We start from the raw sequence: 24,410 nt of genomic DNA, 5'->3' as shown, positions 1-24,410 counted from the left end.
TCCCATATCTCTCAATTATGAACCTGGTCCTGTGCAGCTCCATCCACTTGACCCTTGCAGCCTTCTTAATCTGATCTGCCCACTTTCTGCCACTCTCTGCTATGCCTGCCATCCCCTGAAATCCAGCTGGCTGTGCTTAGTGACCATCAGTTATGCTTCCTTTGCCTATGCCCATTTATTTTTGATTTCTATTAGAATGTCATTAACTTGAGTTTGTTCCTTGAACCACTGTGCACACCTCCTGTCTTTTAATGTTACAGCTATGAAATTTGCATTAAAATGTTCATCATAGCAGAAATTCTTTTAATTAACCGAGCTTGATTTATCGAGGTCTTACTGTAGCCTCAAAAGTCTAAGATTGGACAGCAGCTGTGCAGCTCAGCCATAATACCTGTTTCTAATACACCCTTGGTTTTCATTTGTGGGAAAAGTATGACTTCTGCGTAACTGTGTCTGGATCTGCTTCCATGTTGCTCCTCATTCTCTTGACAGTCCTTTGCTGTCATTGCGGAAAGCACAGCTCAAGGCTTAGCAATGCATGCAATTGCAGTGCAAGGGACGTGGAATTAAATGGTGGAAACATGGTGCACTTTTTATGCTTGCGTGTCCCTGGGTGTGGTCTTGTTGGCTCATCTGGTGAACAGAAAACCAAATAGTGGTCCGGTAAATTAGGATTTTGGCTTTTCACAGCCATTAACCTTTCTTAAGCTTTCTTATGAACAGTGACTACTACTATCTCCACTGTGCCTTTTAAATAATGTGCACATGCTAAATTTTTGCTGGCAGCAGGCCCTGCAATTTTAGATGGCCTTTTCTGACCGTTATGGACAGGCCAAAGAAGGGCAGGCCAAGCCAAACGAGGAGGACTGGCAGATGCTCCTTCTTGGACCTGGCAAAAAGATATACCGGGTATCCCAGCTAACTTGAACCAAGGGGTACAAAATAATATATTTGAGGTAGGCCAGTGAAACCAATTGCATACAACTGCCAGCCTGTTTGCGCACTACAGGCAATTTTTTGTTTTGCATTTACTTAATTAGCTAAATATGCTAATTTTTCTAATTTATTAAATATCGACTTTAGACCAAACATGTCAATTGGAAAGTTGTAGAGCACCTTCAGAAACCCCCATTTCATTAACTGCGATAAAGAAAGTCTCACGTGTATCTTTTTTTCCGGGCTCAGAAGAAAGCCCGCGAAATACAAATAATACCACGTGACTAGCGCATTTGTGCGCCGCGATTGTGGTGCTCTCAGTGGTGGTTTGAGCGAACGAAATCAGCTGCTACCGTGACCCGATAGTCCCGTTGCAGCGGCAGGCAGAAATGTTTGCGATGGTTCAAGCGAGCTCGAGCTCGCCCGTCGCCACCGCGATTTTGGCCAGGCCTGCGCACCGCAGCAGCCTACATTACGACAGGGGGATGGCGATAAAGAACCAGCAAATGAAGGTGCAGCGCTAATTTTAGTCAAGTCACATGATGTCATCTCGCCCCTTTATCCAATCCTTTATGCACAGATTCAGTGGCTGATACCTTATCGCTCATTCGTCTGTCGTGCCGTTTGCTAATGGGAGAGAAGGAGGCCTTGTTAGAATGTCGGTGGTGTCGGCTCGCCGCTCTCGCTGCTACTGCACCATCACGTGGGCCGGCTGTCTGACGCGGGCGAAGAAGCCATCGCAGGCATATCGGCCTGCCGCTTTAACGGGGCCAAGAAGACACGGCCGCAGCTGATTTCGTTCGCTCAAACCACGACTGAGAGCACCACAATCGCGGCGCACAAATGCGCTAGTCACGTGGTATTATTTGTATTTCGCGGGCTTTCTTCCGAGCCCGGAAAAAAAGATACACGTGAGACTTTCTTTATAGCAATTAATGAAATGGGGGTTTCTGAAGGTGCTCTACAACTTTCCAATTCACATGTTTGGTCTAAAGTCGATATTTAATAAATTAGAAAAATTAACATAATTAGCTAATTAAGTAAATGCAAAACAAAAAATTACCTGTAGTGCGCGAACAGGCTGGCCGTTGAATGCAATTGGTTTCACTGACCTACCCTAAGTATATTATTTTGTAACCCTTGGTTCAAGTTAGCTGGGACACCCGGTATTTTTATGCAACAGCATTTTGGCTCCCGAAAAGCAAAGAATCGGAAGTTATTGCGAATGAAAAATTACGAGCATGTCTCTTGCAGGTGGTAGTTACAGGGTAATATGACCAGGCACTGATTGCTTGGCGAGTTGTGTGAAGGAGCTCTGACATAGCAAACGCACAATGTGGAGTAGTAGCCTGTGATTGAAGTGATCACTTATCTACGTATATTTCTTTCCCGTTTGACAACAGTGCTACGAGGCTTTTTTCCTCACCCAGGAAAAGTAGAAAGCCCTGGACCACTCGCGACGACTTGCTTTTAAAAATTATAACTAAGTATGCTATGCACAAGAAGTTTCTCGCCAATAGAGGCTGCAACTCTTAAGCGATAAACAATACTGCAACAGTTTAAATAAAGAGTAGAAGCGAGCAAGGAATGACTATTATAACAGCATATTTACACAATCATCAAACAATATTGCTTTGATATGGAAGACAATCAACTCAGTATCTGGAACACAATCTTTTGTGATTGAAATTGTCATCAATGGAATTGTATTCAGAGGTAGCAAACTAGCAAATACTTTCAATGAACACTTGTCTTTTTTACCAGTATTAGGAAACAATTCTCATTACATGAGAGACAGTAGTTCTAATTTCATATATTTAAACCCTATAACAGAGGCAGAGATTTCGTCCATAATTAGACAGGTAACGAATAGTAGCAGCTGTGGTAACTTTGACATTCAGGTACGTCCAGTAAAGTTCATTGCAGACATTCATGGGATTCCACTTAATATCTGTATCTCTACTGGTACCTTCCCTGAGACAGTGCAAACAGTGAAAGTGTGCATGATTTACAAGAAAGGTGATAAAAATAACTTAGCAAATTACCAGCTGATCTCCATCCTACCGGTTTTTTCGTCCTTGGAGTGCCCTTCACACATGCTTTGTAAATTATTCTATAAACAAGGATTTATAACAGATGCCCATCCCAATACGGCTTCCGTAAAAAGCGCTCCACCGGATTGGCTATTCTTAACCAAAAAGAGTATGTATTGCACCATGTCGAAAAAAGAAACTTTGTCATAGGAATTTTTGTTGATTTCACCAAGGCATTCGACTCAATAAACCATGGCCTGCTTTCAGAAAAACTACACCACTATGGTTTCCGTGGCACAGCTCTTAATATTCTGCAAGCATATCTCAAGCACCACCATCAGTATGTAACTATAAATAATTTCACATCCTCTATTAAGTCCACTTCATTAGGTGTTCCCCAGGGGAGTATATTAGGTTCATACCTGTTTAACGCCTATATAAATGATATAATCAATATTGACTCTTCGGATAAGTTCGTTATCTTTGCGGACGACACAGCATTATTTTTGAGTGACGATAACATTGACAAATTAATTAACCGAGCCAATGAGATTTTGATGAAGCTTCAGAACTGGTGCGCCTGCAACAGGCTGCTCATTAACCATAGCAAGACCAAAGCTTTTATTTTCCGAGCAAAAGGCCCACAACTCAAACAGAATTTCTCTCTCTTCTTAAGTGGCAATTCCATTAAAGTAGTTCATAACTTCAAAACTTTTGGTGTAATATTTAATGGACTAATGCTCTGGGATGCACACATAGATCTAGTACTATATAAATTAGCACAAGCAATTGGTATACTGTACCGACATAGGGAAGTTCTTCCTATTCGTTCAAGACTTCTAATTTATCATCCATTTTTTATATCACATATTTCACACTGTTTTTTAATATGGGGCACCACTACTTCTACAAATATTAAAAAGCTAGTGCAACTCCAAAATAAAATGGTAAGAGGAAAAGCGAATGCTGGTAAAGATCACCCTGTAGCACCTTTACTACAAAAGTTTGGTTTAATTAAAATGAGCAATTTTTATAGTTATCGCTTGAGCAAGTCACTGAAAAATGAAACAAAATGTAATGTGTACTAACTTTTTATCATGACTAGCTGACATCCGCCTCAATTCACACACATGTCCGACATGACATCCAGAATATTGGAAGGTTGGTTTGAATAAAACTAACTATGGGGATGCCATGTTCCAGTATTTACTTTCAGAAAACTCTTAACTACTTTCATCAATTGGGCATTGTTAATAACAACCCTTTCTGCTCGTGAGTTCCATAAAATGTTTTTGTATCTCTAAAATGTTCGACATAGATATTACAATTTTGTGTTCGTTGTTTTGTGTTTACTATTTTTCTTCACTCTGCCTGTGTATCATTTTGTAAATTCATGTAATTCAGTTCTGTGGCTCATAAGTGTTTGTAGTCTGCTCTAAATTCTGTTCTGCACATTCAAGACAGTGCGAGTATGTATCATTTTGTAATTTAAAGGCTGTTTTGTATCTTGTTTTTCTCGCTGTGTGCCCCACTCTTGTCCTTGTACTTGACGGGGAATGGGAACCTGTCAAGCTGCTTACAACAGAAGCTTTTTTTTCCTCATTCCCCCTGTTCATAATAATGTTCATAGATAAAGTATTGATTTGATTTGATCTCATGGCATGGCTGAGTTAGTGTAAGAGGATGCTGCCAACTCGGACAGCTTCTCGGAGTGGAAATTGAACCCAGGAAATTTGGATCCAGAGTTGAATGCATGACTTCTAGGCTTCGCAGGCACATTCTTATGACTTGGTCAAAGCAAAACTTCATATCTGTGTCGGCTGGTCTTGCACATAATATGGTAGCTTACTACAGTGTATGCTAATGATTGATAATGGAGGCACAAAGAAGGGGATTAGTAATTAAGCCAGCAGTAAAGCTCTTGCACTCAAAAGAAGATTTGCAAGGGGGACCTGAGACAGGAGCCATTAACACTGCAAAAGGCCAACTGAAACTAAATTTTATATTGGCTGCAGTGTTATCGGTAAGTCCTAAAAAAATCCAGATGGCGTTTCATACTCCGTGGGAAACTATTTCTTTAGTTACAAGGTTTTCAAAGCTGTAGGAAACGAGGCATGCACCTGGTGGCGTGTCATGGAGTTTGGCAATTTACACGATATGACATAGAAACGGGCGTTCGAGAAGCGTCCTCAACCTGGGCCAATTGTGTGTGAACGTTCTGAGGACAGTGTGCAGTCAAGAACTTGAGGCTGAAGCATGACTTGGTAATACTAGGCTTGTTACAATGTTTAACTTTTTATAATTTCCACCGTAATTGTCCTGCTCAAACAGTATGCAGCCGTCGGGTACGAATGCGCACGGTGTGCAAGAAGCGCACGCATTGCATGTGTTTTAGAAGTGTGGAAAACATAGGGCAAAACAAACTGGGGTACATGTTGGTGGTTGGATCTCGTTGCTAGTGCTGTAAATTGATATGGTCGACGTTCACGTCTCTCATAACACATGAATAAAACGCTACCCACTCACTGGTTTCTGCAAGAAGCAACAAGCCGCCAGTTTACTACAATTACAGTGGCCGAAGGCTCGATGATTGCGCCCGTTTCTACGTCATTTCCTGCTCTTAGGAATGGCCGCCTCTTTTCCAGTTTCATTTTGAGAAACTATAGTTTTTGAGAGCGATTCTTGAAACATTCGCTTCAGTTTTGAATGCTATATTTTGCTTTAAGCATTCTGTCTTGATGTACTACTAGAAAACGCTGCTCTTATAGAGCACAACTTTTTTTATGTTAAGAGTACAGACGCACCTGGTATAACTTAAAGGAGTAGAGTAGAACCCGGCTATAGTAAACTCATATATAGTAAAAATTCGGGTATAGTAAAGTTAAACTGAAGTCCCAGCCCATCTTCCATAGAAGACTACACTTTTCCCCTTTTATAGTAAAGAAATTTTTGATAAACATCGGCTATAGTAAAGCGGGTCTGGCCGCGGTGACGTACTTCCCACGAATTGACATCGCCGCAGGTGTGTTACCTCTGATCTCGAGGTAAATTTATCTTTATTGAAAAAAAAAAAAAGTGATAACATCAAGCTTTTTTTTTTTTTAATGCTTTACCACCATGGTCACCTGCACTGAGGTAAAGACAACTTTACGTAGTCCTTGGAGTTGTGAGAGAAAGCATGCAGTTCGAGTTTAAGGGGGTGGGGGAAGAAGTAAAGCCGACTACAAATATGGGAACAAGGCGACGTGGTCTGTTCAGAAAGTAAAAGAGTAAAAGTGCAGCAAGAAATAGATAAGGAAAGAAACGGCATAACATTTGCAGCAAGAAATTAAGGCGGGGCATTTGTGGTTTTACGGTGCTTGACTCTCGCTAAATTTCTAATCTACCATCTCTTAAAAAACAGAAACAGCTTTAGAGGATGCAGTGTACATGCAAAGCTTTGGTTTTCACATGAAATCAAGTTCAGTTGTATTCGTAGCCACGTTGCCTTCATGCTTGAGAAGTACTCCCGCAACATGCAAACAAAAACATCTTATAACTGAACAAAGGAAAATTGCACAGAGAGAGGATAAGAGAGGGGTAGAAGGTATTTTAGAGTGTTTTTTTTTTTATTAAGCAAAAAAACATACTCAGTAAGTAACCATTTAATTAACAAGCAGCATCTTCAGGACCATGTCATCATCAACACCTGATATAGTAAAGACCCTGATATAGTAAAGATTTTTGCCGGGCCTAGTGACTTTATTATAAAGATGTTCTACTTACTACACAGATAACTTTTGGTTGCATGTTGTATTCTATGCAGTGACACATAAGAGATTGCTATACGCTGATCACCAAGTGCAATTTGCCTGCGCCTGGTAATTTGTAATCAAATTTTTTTTCTCGTTTGTTTCAGTTTAAATGGCCCAGTGAGGGCTGTGACATCAAAATATAAGTCATGTTTCAGATAACAGACTGCTTCTTCATTGGTTCTATTCTTTACAATGCCCAAGCCAGCCTCCCTCTAGGTCAGGAATCACAACGAGGGAAGATGCAACAGTTACATCCCACTTTTTTTAGCTAACTATGCCTATGGTCTATGCCTAACGTTAATGTCATAGCCATCGCTTGACTATTGAAACTGAATTGGAAACAGATGTGGTAAAAATTTCCATTATAAGTTATTTAGTGGTCATAGGTGAATACTGCATGGTGATTCATGTACAGTAGTGTCTAATAAATGCAACAAAAATTTGATGTCTCTATTTCTTTAAATGTCCTGTAAATTTTTTGGTTTCATGGCCACGTATAGGTTGTTTATATAGGGCCCGACGTACTTTGAGATGAGGCCATGTAGGAAATTGTTGTTATAAAGGGAGTAGCATTAGAGTCAAAATTGCAAGAAAATGCCACCGTGTGTGTCAAAAATTCATCACTGGTCTAGAGGGATCACATGGCCTCGTGATGTCACACACCCTGCTGACCATTCAGTGTTTGGCCAGGTCAGGTTGCAATCAGGGAATTTTGTACCTGAGTTGGCAGGTGTTCTGGCCGGTGACATGGCAGGGCTGTGCAGGGTTGTGATTGCATCCAAAGGGTTGCAGTGTCAGCCAAATAGCATGCACGGTAGCATTGCAGTCCACGTTCCGAAATAAAAAGAACAAAGGTGTATGTTACTCTACCTGATCAGTTCAGGAACGTCCCATGGTACCGTGACATCACACATTTCTTTTCAATCAGTGCTCAGGCAGGTCACATGACTTTGTGTCATCATCTGCTTAATCAGTCAGGGAATTTGCACTCAAGTCGGAATAGCAGCCACATGATATATTACAGTGAAATTTGGTTAAAATTGAGAGCACTAGTTAGCACTACTATATAGCTGTACTACTGATTAGCAACTAAATAAGTCCATTACTTAGCAACAATGCACACAGCAATACAATCTCGTCAAATCTTAAGGACACCTAGCGTCCCCTAAGTTTTTGCCCATGTTGCAAAGGCTCATTGTGAGAAGTGTTGTCTGATACCAAGTGCTCCTCAAAGGAGGCCTTCTAGCCAGTGGTCTCAGCAGGTTACCATGACATGACGGTTACCTAATCTGATAGCATGAAATTGCAGGTGGAACAATTGGTTGAGGGATTTTTTGTGAGGGGCAACTTACGCTGCGTTCTTGAGTTGCAACTGATCACAAGCATTAAGTTGCTTGCTTGATTCTCAGTCCTGCTGCGTCATTTGGAAAAGGGCCTTTCGTCTCGTACTGGAAGTGAGGTCCTGTTCTCACCCTCCTGTGCAGAGTCAGTGTGCCTGCCCATGTTCCTGTCGACATTCAGCCACCACTCGTTCCTTCACCTGGCGGCCAACATGGTGGTGCTCAACAGCTTTGCCCCCACGGCTGTTGCTATCCTGGGGCGGGAGCAGTTTGTCGCCATGTACCTCAGCGCCGGTACGTTTGTTATGCATCCTTTTTTTGTTTATGCATTTTTGATCCTGTCAATTCTTTAATGAACTCTACTCTTTTGACTAGGTCTGCAGTTAAATTTTCTTTCATCCATTTGTTTTGCTCCACACATCGTGTAGAAGTTTTTCACCGTTCATTGCACTTAACTTTTCTTCCAGTGCTAGAAAAGGATTTTACTCAACTCATCTCATATCCACACGATTGCAGTAGACGCATTTGGAGCACCAGCAAATTTTTTCATCTTAACAGAAATGCTCCTAAAAAAAAAAAAAACAGAGTTAAGTTACCAGCTTAGTACATTAATCAACAAAAATGAATTGGCATTGCTGGCTGAGAGGTCTGAAGGGACAGTCCCGTTTTGCCATTTCACTGGTGCCGGCATAGTACCCCTCCGACGACCTCCGGCGCTGCATGGTTATACACAAAAAAAAATACACACACAAGAGAATTAAACCAAGGCGTTAACACAGGTGATGCGCTCGCTACCAACTGCCTGTATTTGTGGTACGAAGAAGAAGAAAGCTTTTGCAAAAAACGTGGGGTTACAATATGAAGAAGTAAACAAAAGATTCAGAAAAAATGCGAAGAAATTCAGAATGAAAAAATTAAATGAAAATAAAACGAAAATAATGACAAATTAAGTCTAACTTCTTGTCACATTGTCCAAACGTCTTGTCACATTGTCCAAATGGAGATTTATCACCTCCTTGCTGTTGAGCGCCACCGACGGAACACTCACGCATTCCCCTTCTTCCTCCGAAATCATCTTGAATGCTTCAATAATCTGTCTTTTGCGCCTGCCAGCACCTTGGTTTTGGTGAACCTTGGTACACAATGGGTACCCGTCGAGTCCTGTTGATCGTCATCCGTTTTACAACAGGAGCAATGGGTCGCCAGGTTTCCTGGAGCAGACAATGCGGCACACGAATTTCTGTGTTCCCTTAGCCGTTCATTGATGCATCGGCCTGTTTGCCCCACATAGGCCTTCCCATATGTCAGGGGGTCTTGTACACGACACCCGTGCGGCATTTGACAAAGCGTTCCCTGTGCAGTACTCTGCATCCTTCCTTAGTTTCTCTCGTTTCACTTTCCTGCACATACTTTTTAACTTCTTTGGTCCAGACAGCACGGCTCTAATTATGAAACGGCTGGCTATCTTCTTAAGACTGTGTGATATGCCGTGTATGTAGGGCAGGACAACAACCTGTCTTCTCTTTTCAGTCTCTTTACGTTCTCTTGTTCAGGGTCGCATATTCTTCAAACGGCTTTCAGCCGCTGATATCAGCATGCTCCTCGGATATCCGCTCCGTTTCAACCTCTCAATTTGTACGTTGACACTGTCGCCCATCAAGTACGGGCAGGATTTGATCAGCGCCTGCCATAAACATGACACAGCCAGCCCCCGCTTAATCAACTTAGTATGACCGGAGTCGTATGGAAGAAGGCCTTTTGCCCCTCGTGTCCTGTAAAACTGACATGTGTGGTCTTTGTGAAGCACAAGTCTGATATCCAGGTACTGGATCTGTGCATTTTCTGGTTGCTCAAAGGTGATCTCGAGCCCTGGATGTGCTTTAGGGAATAGTGCCACTATGCTCTCAACCTTGCTCTCTGTGTAATCTTCATACGGCAGGCAAACCAGAAAATCATCGACAGATCGAAATGCCTTAGCAACTCCAGCTTCATTCGTGTGATTAAAAAGTGTCCTATCACCCTCAGCAAGGAATAGGTCACTCAATATAGGAGCAATTGAAGAACCTATACAAATTCCATCTTTTTGCTCCAAAACACTTCCTTCAAACTCAGCATACAAGGATCGGAGGTAGAGCTTCAACAGACCTAAAAACCAGTCAGTGCTCATTCCACTTTCATTCTGAAACTTCACTGCACCGTGGACATCTATTGCTTTTTCGACAGCGGGGATGGCCAAATGCTGTGGAATGTTGTAATACAGATCTTTTGCGTCAACAGAGAAACACTTGATAGGCGCGGCCTGTTGAAGAAATCCAATCAGCTCATCTGAATTTCTCACCAACAAGGGGTCTTCTATTGGGAGACAATTTATGTACTTCTGGAGAAATGAAGCTGTGCAGTGCTGCCATGTTGAACGGTCCTCCACGATGACTCCGAAAGGGTTTGCCTCCTTGTGTGTCTTGACAGCAAAGAATGGTGGCAGGGTAAGCTTCTTGCATCCCTTAATCTCCTTGGTTAATGCTTCCTTGCCCCCCTCATGGAAAATATCAGCAGCTTGCTTACTGGCTAAACAAAGCTGTCTCCTAGAGATCTTTCTTTTCGACTAGAAGTTCTTTAAAATCCCTTCCTTCGCCTTGGCCTGGTAATCATCTTTGTGCATGACAGCAATCTCTCCCGTCTTATCAGTGAGAATCAGTCGCAGATCCATACTCTTCAACCAATCCATGGCTCTTTGTGGACTGGGCTGTGCTCTTTTAGAACCTTGACCTTTTAAGAACGCAGAAGCAGCCTCCACACCTTGGTACAGGCAAGCTTCCCTATACTCTTCGTAGACTTTTGAGGCCACCTTGTGAACCATGCTCAAAATATCAGCAGCGTCAACTTTTGGTTGCACCGCATACTTAGGTCCCTTATTTAAAACATCAAGAACATGCTTGGGAATAGCCTGATCCATGAGATTGATACCACCGCTATTTCTCTCAGGCGGATCTCTTTCTTTCCTTGGAAGCTTATTCAAAGTATAATTCCACCACTGATCCGCAATTTGGTCTGCAACTCCAAGAAAGAACTTTGTCATTACCTTTGATTGCTGAGGACCAAGGTAGGTGCTATACAACATTCTCCATGGCGAGCTTGTACATCCGCACCTGGCGATATGTCTCTGAGCGTAGTATCTTCCACATCCTTCCTTGGTCTCTCTCGTTTCATTCACCTTCCTGCACATACTTTTTAACTTGTTTGGTGCAGACAGCACGACCCTAATTTCGAATCGGCTGGCTATCTTCTCAAGACTGTGTGATATGCCACGTATGTAGGGCAGGACAACAACCTGTCTTCTCTTTTCAGTCTCTTTACGTTCTCTTGCTCGGGGGTCGCATATTCTTCAAACAGCTTTCAGCCGCTGATATCAGCATGCTTCTTACTTCGGTATTCGGGCGCTTTTCTCCAACACAAGGATCGTCGAGGAGGGTCTGCAAGATTCTACGCTCAGAGACATGGCGCCAGGTGTGGATGTACAAGCTCGCCATCAAGAATCTGTGTAGCACCTACCTTGATCCTCAGCCATCAAAGGTAATGACAAAGTTCTTTCCTGGAGTTGCAGACCAAATTGTGGATCGATGGTGGAAATATGCTTTGAATAAGCTTCCAAGGAAAGAAAGATCCGGCTGAGAGAAATAGCGGTGGTGTCAATCTCACGGATCAGGCTATTCCCAAGCATGTTCTTGATTTTTTAAATTAGGGGCCTAAGTATGCGGTGCAACCAAAGGTTGACGCTGCTGATATTTTGAGCATGGTTCAAGGTGACCTCAAAAGTCTACGAAGAGTATAGGGAAGCTTGCCTGTACAAAGGTGGGGAGGCTGCTTCTGTATATTTAAAAGGTCGAGGTTCTAAAAGAGCACAGCCCAGTACACAAAGAGCTATGGATTGGTTGAAGAGTATGGATCTGCGACTGATTCTCACTGATAAGACGGGAGAGATTGCTGTCATGCATAAAGATGATTACCAAGCCAAGGCGAAGGAAGGGATTTTAATGAACTTCGAGTCGAAAAGAAAGATCTCTAGGAGACAGCTTTGTTTAGCCCATAAGCAAGCTGCTGATATTTTCCAATAGGGGGGCAAATAAGCATTAACAAAGGAGATTATGGGATGCAAGAAGCTGACCCTGACACCATTCTTTGCTGTCAAGACACACAAGGAGGAAAACCCTTTCCGAGTCATCGTGGAGGACCGTTCAACATGGCAGCACTGCACAGCTTCATTTCTCCAGAAGTACATGAATTGTCTCCCAATAGAAGACCCCTTGTTGGTGAGAAATTCAGATGAGCTGATTGGATTTCTTCAACAGGTCACGCCTATCAAGTGCTTCTCTGTTGACACAAAAGATCTGTATTACAACATTCCACAGCATTTGGCCATCCCCGCTGTCGAAAAAGCAATAGATGTCCACGGTGCAGTGAAGTTTCAGAATGAAAGTGGAATGAGCACTGACTGGTTTTTAGGTCTGTTGAAGCTCTACCTCCGATCCTTGTATGTTGAATTTGAAGGAAGTGTTTTGGAGCAAAAAGATGGAATTTGTATAGGTTCTTCAATTGCTCCTATATTGAGTGACCTATTCCTTGCTGAGGGTGATAGGACACTTTTTAATCACACGAATGAAGCTGGAGTTGCTAAGGCATTTCGATATGTCGATGATTTTCTGGTTTGCCTGCCGTATGAAGATTACACAGAGAGCAAGGTTGAGAGCATAGTGGCACTATTCCCTAAAGCACATCCAGGGCTCGAGATCACCTTTGAGCAACCAGAAAATGCACAGATCCAGTACCTGGATATCAGACTTGTGCTTCACAAAGACCACACATGTCGGTTTTGCAGGACACGAGGGGCAAAAGGCCTTCTTCCATACGACTCCGGTCATACTAAGTTGATTAAGCGGGGGCTGGCTGTGTCATGTTTATGGCAGGCGCTGATCAAATCCTGCCCGTACTTGATGGGCGACAGTGTCAACGTACAAATTGAGAGATTGAAACGGAGCGGATATCCGAGGAGCATGCTGATATCAGCGGCTGAAAGCCGTTTGAAGAATATGCGACCCTGAACAAGAGAACGTAAAGAGACTGAAAAGAGAAGACAGGTTGTTGTCCTGCCCTACATACACGGCATATCACACAGTCTTAAGAAGATAGCCAGCCGTTTCATAATTAGAGCCGTGCTGTCTGGACCAAAGAAGTTAAAAAGTATGTGCAGGAAAGTGAAACGAGAGAAACTAAGGAAGGATGCGGAGTACTGCACAGGGAACGCTTTGTCAAATGCCGCACGGGTGTCGTGTACAAGACCCCCTGACATATGGGAAGGCCTATGTGGGGCAAACAGGCCGATGCATCAATGAACGGCTAAGGGAACACAGAAATTCGTGTGCCGCATTGTCTGCTCCAGGAAACCTGGCGACCCATTGCTCCTGTTGTAAAACGGATGTCGATCAACAGGACTCGACGGGTACCCATTGTGTACCAAGGTTCACCAAAACCAAGGTGCTGGCAGGCGCAAAAGACAGATTATTGAAGCATTCAAGATGATTTCGGGGGAAGACGGGGAATGCGTGAGTGTTCCGTCGGGGGCGCTCAACAGGAAGGAGGTGATACTTTTCCATTTGGACAATGTGACAAGACGTTTGGACAATGTGACAAGAAGTTAGACCTAATTTGTCATTATTTTCGTTTTATTTTCATTTAATTTTTTTCATTCTGAATGTCTTCGCATTTTTTCTGAATCTTTTGTTTACTTCTTCTTCATATTGTAACCCCACGTTTTTTGTGAAGCTTTCTTCTTTTTCGTACCACAAAGACAGACAGTTGGTAGCGAGTTTATCATCTGTGTTAACGTCTTGGTTTAATTCTCCTGTGTGTGTATTGTTGTTTTGTGTATAACCATGTGGTCAAGTCGCATAGCCAACTAGCCCGCTCACAAGTACTACTGCATAGTACCTTTTGGAGTACCATTTTAAAAACATTATAGAGGTGAGGTGAGTGCATTCACCTCGTCTCTAATGTTTTCGAGACGACAACCTTGAGTTTTACTTTATGCGGGTCACCTTTGTTAAAAAATGCTCCAATGGTCGCTAGAAGCAGAACTCGCCTCTTAGCCATGGCAGCGTCACTGCGGCAGAGTGGGAAGCAGTGGGGTGGTGGCCGGTGTGCCCTCTCACCATCCTAAAAGCACGCTCGTAACCTAAGAACTTCCCACGAACAACCTGCTGGGGCTCCTAGATTTAGTTTTAATCTTTAATCCCCCACCACCTGTGCGCCCCTTGGTCAAAAACATCTCCTCTACCTTTCCGGTTGTGCACTGAAATGTACACAGCATCACCATCGTTGCAATGTGGGACACACAAAGATGCTAATGCCCCCGTGTGTTGGCCCCAGCTTTGCTTCACTAACCAGGAGGCTGGAAGCAGTCTTTTCTCAAGGACCTTGCAGTGTTGCTCCTGTCAGAAGTACGAAAAGGCAAAAGGAGGTGCGGTAGTTTACAGTGCTCAATGGCAAAGACCGATAATTCTCTCTATACATGTGGTGTCCCATCGGCTAAAGAACGCTGGGAACTGCGCTGTCATCCTGGTTGTTTTTTCAGCACAAAGCAGCTTGGCTGTTTTTACCAAAAAGTAGGGGTGTGCGAATATTCAAAATTTTGAGTATGAGTCAAGTATATATTATTCGATTCATATTTGTAATTGAAAAACTGATTATTGAACTTTTCCAATATTCTAATATTACCGAATACAGTAAAAAATTTTTAGAATTCACCGCAGTTTTACTGCACTGCACGCTTCACAGCAATGCTTGACTGTTTAAAATTTGCAGTGAAGCAACCTCAAAACCTTTTGAGAAGAGGGACCAATATTGCACGCAAAGCGAAGCACCTGACTAAAAACATCATTCTCACTGCGGTTTCATTTCAGATGCAGACAACCATAATGAAGGTGTGTAGATTTGATAATTCAAGCTCTTGGTTAATTCGCGGATTTTTTATGATCCCTTGAATGCTGAATTAATGAGAGTTTACTGTATTCAGCAGTAATACGACAGCTTTACCTGGTTGCATGCAGATTCTTGCTGTACAAAAAAAACTGCACACAGAATCCTACATAAAATATAAAAAGCAGTACAGAATCCTGCATAATGTTTAATATACAGCATACAGAATCTTGCATAAAATTATTATTGGATTCTTCAGTATGGTATACGCTTCATTGTAACTCTAGTTTAATTTTATTTGCAAATACCACAAGAATTTGAAATAAATGAGGTGACGTATACTTACTCATCTTTAATTTTTTGCTATTTTCACGGATCACATTTCAAAGGCATCTTTTTTTTTTTGTATTAGTATTCGATTCGTATTTGAAATTTTCAATATTCATTCACCCCTACTAAAAAGTGAATCAGAAAGAACCAAAACAGCTGCCTTGGGTTATAAAACATGACATCCACTATGTTCCATGCAGGAAAGGTTTCATATACAGGATACGACTCTAGTGTGGCTGCACATATGTAAGCGTAAAAATACCCGCTATAGTAAACTCGGTATTTAATGTGAAACTGAAGTCCCAATTCATCTTCCATAAGTGACTGTACATTTTTTCACCTTATAGTAAAGGCATTTTTGATAAAAATTGGTTATATTAAAGTGTGGCTATTCACAGCAACATACTTCCCATGAAATGACCTCGCCGCGCGTGCGCTACTACGAATCTCAAGGAATTAATTTTATTTTTTTCTTAGAGCAAAAAAAAATACCATGTTTTTTTTAGTTGGCTTTACCATCAGGCACCCATCGTCAGGAGAAGTTAGCTTTACGTAGGCCTTGAAGCCATGAAGGAAAGCATGCGGCACATAGGAAAAAAAAAGTAAAGCTGCCTGCGAACAAGGAAAGAGGGCGGCGTGGTCCTGTTCAGAAATTAAAGAGAGTAAAATTGAAGCAGGTAGAAAAGGAAATAATTCATTTTAAACCAGCCAAAAGACAAGACACAGAGAATAGAGGCTCTCCCAGTCGCCAACCTTGTTGAGGGACTGTGCAATACGAAGCACGAGGCAGCGTTGGAAAGAGGCACAGCATGTGTGATTTCGCTTTGCTTGACTGTAATGTGTGTATTTCTCATCTATTGGGTCTTAAATCACAAAAACAGCCGAGGATGACGGCATGTTCATGCAAGGCGTCGGTTTTCACACGAAATCAAACGGCTGCATTCGTAGCCACATGGGGTGGAAGCGCTGCTCCGATTGCTCCATTCTGCTCCAAACTGCTTTCCTGCTCCATACTGCCCCAAAATGCAGTATTGCTCCAAAGCTGCTCCAAAACTGGCTGCTTTGATGTTCTGCCATCAAATTTAGCAGAACACGGGAACAGTGTCACAGCGCCAGGGGCAAAGATATAATGCATCTTGCACCGGGCTTTATACAAATGAAATTTTTGTAAGGAAAGGAAGCATGGAGCATAATAAATATTATTTCGCAAGTAAATTTAGTACGAGCCACAAGTGATTGGAGATAGTAGTTAATTGCGAAAAAAATGCGCTATGCATGGGACGTAGCATCTCCTTCCAGCCTTTTCAATTGCCAGTGGAGAGAAAGTAGCAAACGAAGCAGATAGCATAAACTATAAACTACCGCGAGCCGTTAGGAAACTTGTCGAGCTGCAAAAAATATGCATGTCTTTGTAGTGCTTTTACTATGAAAACAAGCCAGTACTTCAACATCGAGCTCCTTTGTCCCTCGTCAGGCCTACGTCGGACAAATTCATACTTGGAACGCCAAAGCTGCCAATCACTAGGAAGCTTCTCAAGAGTGTTGGAAAGGCATATGGCCTACTGCCAAGATAATAAAAATGAGCCCCAGCATTGCTCAAGCAAAGAATGATGAATAATTGGCAGGCGGCAGTGAAGTAAAGCTAAAGGATGGTAACCCTTCAATGCCATCTCTTTGTATCCCAAAGCTGCTCCAAAATGCTCAAGCCTGCTTCCAACGCTGTAGACCTCTTTCATGACTGCAATCAAACATCGCGATAGAGATGGCGCTACAGTCGTCTGCGATCCCAAGGTAGGCAAAAGGTACGGAAGCGGCACTGGTGCCGAGGTTTTCAAGGCGCGGCATTGTGGTCTGAAGGTGCCTTTTTGGCAGACAAAATAACCAGTGCTCAGGAATTTATGAGATAAGCCCAGGCACAGGATCAAAAAGGATCATGTAATACCCCATATCTGGGAGCTTTGAAGTGTATTCTAAATAAATATGCACAAGATTAGGAGCGGAAATACCATACCCAATAATCTGGACTCCAAATTAGTATCGTTGCTAAAAGCGCATCAAAGTGGTAGACTCGACATTTGAATCGATCAAGTCAAAATAGGTAAATGCATTATTAGGCCAGACTAGGTGTTCAGTTATGAAGTGCACTAGCAAGCATTTCGTTTTCTCTGGTCTGTTCCAAGTGTTTGCTAAGGTCAGCCTGCTTTTTATATATATATATATATATATATATGCCCCTTCATGGATCACTGCCTTGTCGTGGCGGAGGGGCTTGCGAAAAACTCGATGAAGTCGTGAGCTCTGCTGTGTAGGGCCACCCAAGATAGACAGGTCACGGCAGAGAGTTCTGACAAAATGTGATTCACTGGAGAAGGTAATGGCAACCCACTCCAGTATTTCCTGCCAAGAAAACCCTATGGCCAGTCACAATACCATTAAAGATATATGGCGTCGGGAGATGAGCCCCCCAGGTTGGAAGGCGTCCCACATGTTACTGGGGATGAACAAAGGGCGATTCCTAGTAGCTCCAGGACGAATGAAGCGGCTGGGCTAAAGCCAAAAGGACGCTCAGTTGTGGATGTGTCGGGAAGCAACCGGAAAGTCCGATGTTGCAAGGAGATATATCACATAGCAACATGGAATGTAAGATCTATGTCGCAAGGTAAACTGGATGTCGTCAAGCGAGAAATGGACAGATTGAACATTCTCCGGCAACCATTATGTCTTTTATTGTGGGCACGAATCCAAGAGAAGGAATGGGGTCGCTCTCATAGTAAACAGAAGAATGGGCAAAGCAGTGCTAGGTTACAACCCCAAAAACGACCGAATGATTTCACTTCGGATCCAAGGTCACCCTTTCAACATAACAGTTATTCAAGTCTATGCACCGACCACTACTGCTGAAGAAGCTGACGTTGAGAGGTTTTATGCGGACCTACAATGCCTTTTAGACCGCACCCCATCATCAGACGTCGTTTTTCTCATAGGAGACTGGAATGCTAAAGTCGGGAGTGAAGAAATATCCGGAATTATAGGCAAGTTCGGTCTTGGCGAGCCAAATGAAGCTGGGCAGAGGCTAGTAGAGTTTTGTCAAGAAAACAACCTGACCATAGCGAATACTCATTTTCAACAGCACAAGAGGCGCCTGTACACATGGACTTCACCGGACGGTCTGTACAGGAATCAGATCGATTATATTCTTTGCCAGCAGAGATGGAGAAGCGCTATGCAAGCAGTAACAACAAAGCCTGGGGCCGATTGTGGCTCCGATCATCAGCTTCTTGTTGCCAAAATTAAGCTTCGATTGAGGAAAACGCAGAAAACTAGAAGGCCTTTCAGGTATGATCTGGATCAAATTCCATTAGAATATGCTGTGGAAGTGAGGAATCGATTTCAAGAATTAGATCTAGAAGACAGAGAGCCTGAAGAGATGTGGACTGATGTTTGTGATATAATACAAGAAGTTGCTGCTAAGGTAGTTCCAAAGCAAAAGAAATGCAAGAAAGCAAACTGGTTATCTAAAGAGGCTTTGCAAATAGCTGAGGGAGGGAGGATGGCAAAAGTTATGGGGGAAAGAGAAAGATACAAGGCTCTCAATGTGGATTTTCAGAAAATAGCAAGGAGAGATAAGAATGCCTTCCTGAACATACAGTGCCAAGCAGTTGAGGACAACAGTCAATTAAGGAACACAAGAGCTCTGTATAAGACAATCAAAGATATCAAAGGAAGCTTCTGTGCTAAGCTGGGCGTGATAAAGGATAAACGAGGCAAGGACCTCACTGAAGCCTCAGAGATAAAGATGAGGTGGCAGGAATACACAGAAGAACTGTACAAGAAGGGCCCGAATGTGCAAACCCAACATAAGACGGTTGTGATTACTGATCTCGAGCCGGGCATCCTGAAGAGTGAAGTTGAATGGGCCTTAGCCAGCCTTGCTAAGAACAACGCTAGCGGAATTGATGGGATTCCAGCTGAGATGCTTCAAAACCTCAACCATGACGCTGTTAACATTCTGAATACATTATGTCAGAAGATTTGGACAACCCTGCAGTGGCCACAGGATTGGAGGAGGTCAGTTTACATCCCCATTCCAAAGAAAGGCAGTGCCAAAGATTGTTCCAACTACCGCACGATCGGGCTTATTTCGCATGCTAGCAAGGTGATGTTGAAAATCCTCCAAGGTAGGCTGCAGCAGTATGTGGATCGGCAGCTTCCGGACGTGCAAGCTGGATTTCGCAAGGGCAGAGGAACTAGAGACCAAATTGCCAACCTTCGCTGGATCATGGAAAAAGCAAGAGAGTTCCAGAAACCCATATACTTCTGCTTTATTGATTATGCGAAAGCGTTTGACTGCATAGATCACAGCAGATTGTGGCAAGCTCTCCAAGAGATGGGAGTTCCAATTCACCTCATCTGTCTCCTCAGGAACCTGTATGAAGGACAAGAGACCTCAGTCAGAACTGGGCATGGTCTTACTGATTGGCTTCCGATTGAGAAAGAAGTGAGGCAAGGCTGCATACTGTCACCCTGCCTATTTAACCTATATGCAGAGTGCATCATGAGGAAGGCCGGTCTGGACGAGTCTTCAGCTGGAGTGAAGATTGCTGGAAAACGTATCAACAACCTTAGATATGCGGATGATACCACTTTAATGGCAGAAAGTGAAGTGGAACTCAAGAGACTTCTGATGCGCGTACAAGAAGAGAGTGAGAAGTTTGGGCTTAAACTGAACATTAAAAAGACAAAGATCATGGCGTCTTGCCCTATCAAGTCCTGGAGCATCAATGGACAAGAAGTGGAAGCTGTGACAGATTTTCTCTTCTTGGGCTCTAAGATTACCTCGGAAGGAGACTGCAGCCATGAAATTAGGAGACGCCTGCTTCTGGGAAAGAGAGCAATGGTTAGCCTTGACCGCCTAGTAAAGAGCAGAGATATTAGTCTGCCAACCAAGATCCGTTTAACTCGTGCTATGGTCTTTCCAGTTGTGATGTATGGATGCGAGAGTTGGACTGTGAAAAAGGCTGACCGCCGAAGAATTGACGCGTTTGAATTGTGGTGCTGGCGAAGACTCTTGAGAGTTCCTTGGACTGCCAGAAGATCAAATCAGTCGATATTGTCGACCATAAACCCTGACTGCTCATTGGAGGGTCAAATTCTAAAGTTAAAGCTCAGCTACTTTGGTCATCTGATGAGAAGAGAGGAGTCGCTGGAGAAAGATTTGATGTTGGGAAATGTTGAGGGTCGCCGGAGAAGGGGTAGGCAGCGAACGCGATGGTTAGATGGCATCCTCGAGGCACTGCAGATGAAGTTATGTGATGTTAGGAAGATAGTGATAGACCGGAAAGCGTGGTGTGACATGGTCCATAGGATCACGAAGAGTCGGACACGACTGAACGACTGAACTGAACTGAAATATATATATATATATATATATTTTTTATTACGCCGCGTAGCGGCTGAGAAGTAGCAGAAGAAGAAGAAGCAGCAGAGGAAGCGAGGCGCGCGCAGACTGATCCGGGTTTCTTAGCCATGTGCGTCCGTCCTTCATTCGACGTTCACCTGTATTAAAACCATTTCATCCGTTACGTTTGGTGGAGGTGCTGGTTAAAAACGTTCTGGATCCGCCAGTACTTCGTTGCAGCCGTTGTGTAGCAGGTTTGCCACCTTTATCTCCTCAACAGTACCTTTCAATGGCTACCACCTGCACGACGCAGACTCATGAACAGTGACCTGAAGAGATGACGACCTTTCCCCACCATCAAGAGCCGCGTACGTTCCACGGTGAGCCCAAAATGACGTGGAGGAATGGCTCCGACATTACGAAAGATGCAGCAAGTACAACCGCTGGAACTCGATCGCACGTCTGTACAATGTTGTTTTCTTCCTCGCTGGCACAGCTCTAACTTGGTTTGATAACCACGAAGAAATCGTGACGACCTGGGACCGATTCGTTGAAGAAGAAGTCCTTTGGGGATACTCTTGCGAAGAAGGAACGCGCTGAGCATCAGCTTTCCCAGAGAGCACAGCTGCCCGGTGAGACATGCACACATGCAAAATTAACACAGGAAACGCACCCCCATTCGCCAAATACCTTACAGAGTCTCCCCGGCAGAGCGCAATATAATTCAAGGACAGGTGGACGAAATGCTGCAGAAAGGAATCATCCGAGAATCTTCCAGTCCGTGGGCCGCACCTGTGATCCTAGTGCGAAAAAAAGACAATTCTTGGCGATTTTGTGTAGACTACCATTGTTTGAATGCGGTAACAAAGAAAGACATATACCCGTTACCTCGCATTGATGACGCTGTCGATTGTCTACATTCGGCGTCCTATTTCTCCTCTGTTGATTTGCGATCTGGCTATTGGCAAATTCCTCTACATCCATCCGACCGTGAGAAGACAGCTTTTGTAACACCAGATGGTTTATACGAATTTAATGTAATGCCCTTTGGATTATGCAATGCTCCCGCGACGTTCGAGCGATTTATGGACACTATCCTTCGTGGCCTCAAATGGGAAATACGCATGTGTTACCTTGATGATGTTATCATTTTTGGAAAGACCTTCCAAAAGCATAATGAGAGGCTCCATAATGTTCTTGAATGCATTGGCAAAGCAGGCCTCATTTTGAATTCGAAGAAGTGCCATTTTGGAGAGCGACAAACTTTAGTTCTTGGGTTCCTCGTCAACGAGGAGGGTATCAGGCTGGAACCGCAGAAGATTGCTACTGTACGCGACTTCGAAACTCCACGCACCCTGAAAAGTCTTCGGAGCTTTCTTGGCCACTCTTCTTATTTTTGTCGCTTCATTGCTGGTTTTGCGCAACTTGCCCACTTTCTTACTTCTCTACTGCACAAGGATTTGCAATTTGTGTGGACCCCAGAGTGCAAATCCTCTTTCAATCTGCTCAAGTCTTCTCTAACTTCAGCACCACTGCTGCGCCACTTCGACCCTTCTGCTGTGACGGAGGTTCACACTGACGCCAGTGGCGTCGGTCTTGGGGCGGTGCTTGTGCAGCTGCATAATGCGGCTGAACATGTTGTTGCATATTCCAGCCGCACGTTGACAAAATGCGTATGGAACTACACAGTTACCGAATTGGAGTGCCTCGCAGTTGTGTTCGCTGTGCACAAGTTCCGACCATACCTATATGGATGCTTCTTCACCATAGTTACTGACCAATATTCGTGGCTCATCGGACTTCGCGATCGATCTGGTCGTCTGGCGCGCTGGGCATTACGCCTACAAGAATACAACTTTGGTGTCGCATACAAGAGTGGACAACATCACAGTGACGCAGACTGCTTGTCACGGCACCCTTTGCCGAATTCCGTTAACGATGAAGACGGCTTCGATGGGTGCTTAGCCTCAATCGTGTCAACGTTTCCTAGTATGGCGAGAACAACGCAACGACCGGTCACTACAGCCTCTTATAGGGAGCCCAAGCTCAAGTTTCGTCGCGCGACGGCATCGCTGCATTCCTGGCGTGGTGGCGAAATGTGAAACGATGGGGCTTCGCCGGAGCAGACGCTCCGCTAGCTTCCTTTGCACGCGCGGCGATCGCGTTGCGCCTGGTGGTTATTTGGCGATACAATAACACTTCCGCTGATGTGAAACGGATGTACTAAGTAGCATTGTGTCATGGGAAGCCTCAATAGTAGGCGAAGCACCAAAAGACGAGGCTCACGTGTGAAACTTCGCAGTTTCCTTTGGAAGCGTGTCCGCGAGACCTGTTTTCCAACCGCATGACAGCGTTCTGGAAGTCTCGCGTTCTTTGTGGAAATGAAAAGAGCAAATTTCCCCTTTCTTTGTAAACTCAGAAATGTTGACAGTTGACAAAGACGGCTGGGAGAGGCATCAAAAAAGTACAGTGGTTTAACACCATGCATAAAAAGTGAAGAGGGTGGAAGATTATCCTGCTCTTCGCTCCCCGCGTGTCTAGTTTCGGCGATTTTCTGTGCTCTCTCCCTGCTTTGTAGGTGCTCTGAAAGCAACCAAATCAACTGATGCGACGTCCGCGATCGAGACTGATGTGTGAATGTGCTCTAAGTGTCCACAGCTGCCTTTTCATTTTTAGATTGACCAAGAAAATATCTAGGAACGAGGCCTTTTCTTTTTCGAGGGTGGGGATGATGTTGGGAAAACATGCCTTGCTGAGACGCTTTTACAGATTTTCGCAAATTGGCCAATAAGTGAACCAATTATTATTATTATTATTATTATTATTATTATTATTATTATTATTATTATTATTATTATTATTAACGAAGATATGTCGGAAGTGCAGTACAAAAGTGATCCTAGCTATGGCTCGACTGACACTACTCGCACCGAGCACCCCATTCGCGTCACAGGGTTCGTGAGTGCAAACCAAATATTATAAATGAAGCACAACCATTTCATAAGGACCGAAATAAAACGCTATGTAGTACAACCTTGGATTTCACCTGCCTCCCTAGCCAGCGAGCCGGTTATGTCGCGTGCAGCGCACGGAGCACACATGTGCTTATGAGATTGCTAGCGTTCTTGTCTTTGAAGAAACACCTTCTTCAGACTACATACTTATTCTTCTACTGCAAGATTTCCTTTGGTAACGTCGTAATAATAAAAAAAGAAATCCGTATATAGATCGCATGCAACAGGCCAAAACGATGGTCAACGAGCGGGTCACTTTATTTCACAGTACTGATGATACTTAAGCAGTTTTTAAACATATTATATACGACAATATAATTACATAGCGGACTTACATCGAGATGCACTTCCTACGTTTTTGCTAACGTAGGACGCAATCACAATCAATATTTACTCATCCCAGTCTGTTGTCTGCTGTACAGTGCAGACGTGAATAAAAAGTTTCCTGCCTATAATTAAGTATCCTTCATGAAAATACGCGTCAGGTTGCCCAATAAAACCGGAATGCAGGTGGCATGTCGCGGTGCGCCTGCGGGGGCGCGTCAAGGTGCGTGCTCATGCGAGAGAAAGCAGAAAGCGCACGGCGCAAGCCGTGA

The 24,410-nt window shown here is 43.6% G+C and overlaps 1 protein-coding gene across 1 annotated transcript in view; it reads left to right on the top strand.

Moving 5' to 3' along the window:
* Window positions 1–24,410, top strand: part of rho-7 (rhomboid family intramembrane serine protease rho-7) — a 105,833-nt gene that overhangs the window by 43,903 nt on the left and 37,520 nt on the right. Inside the window, exon 5 of the mRNA XM_084595731.1 lies at window positions 8,248–8,397. Coding sequence (XP_084451857.1) covers window positions 8,248–8,397 — 150 coding nt within the window. The remainder of the gene's footprint in view (window positions 1–8,247; window positions 8,398–24,410) is intronic.

The sequence above is a fragment of the Amblyomma maculatum genome, chromosome 2, assembly GCF_055883805.1.
Source record: "Amblyomma maculatum isolate TAMU_Amacu chromosome 2, ASM5588380v1, whole genome shotgun sequence".
Lineage (NCBI taxonomy): Eukaryota > Metazoa > Arthropoda > Arachnida > Ixodida > Ixodidae > Amblyomma > Amblyomma maculatum.
This window is presented reverse-complemented; position numbering and strand designations above follow the sequence as displayed.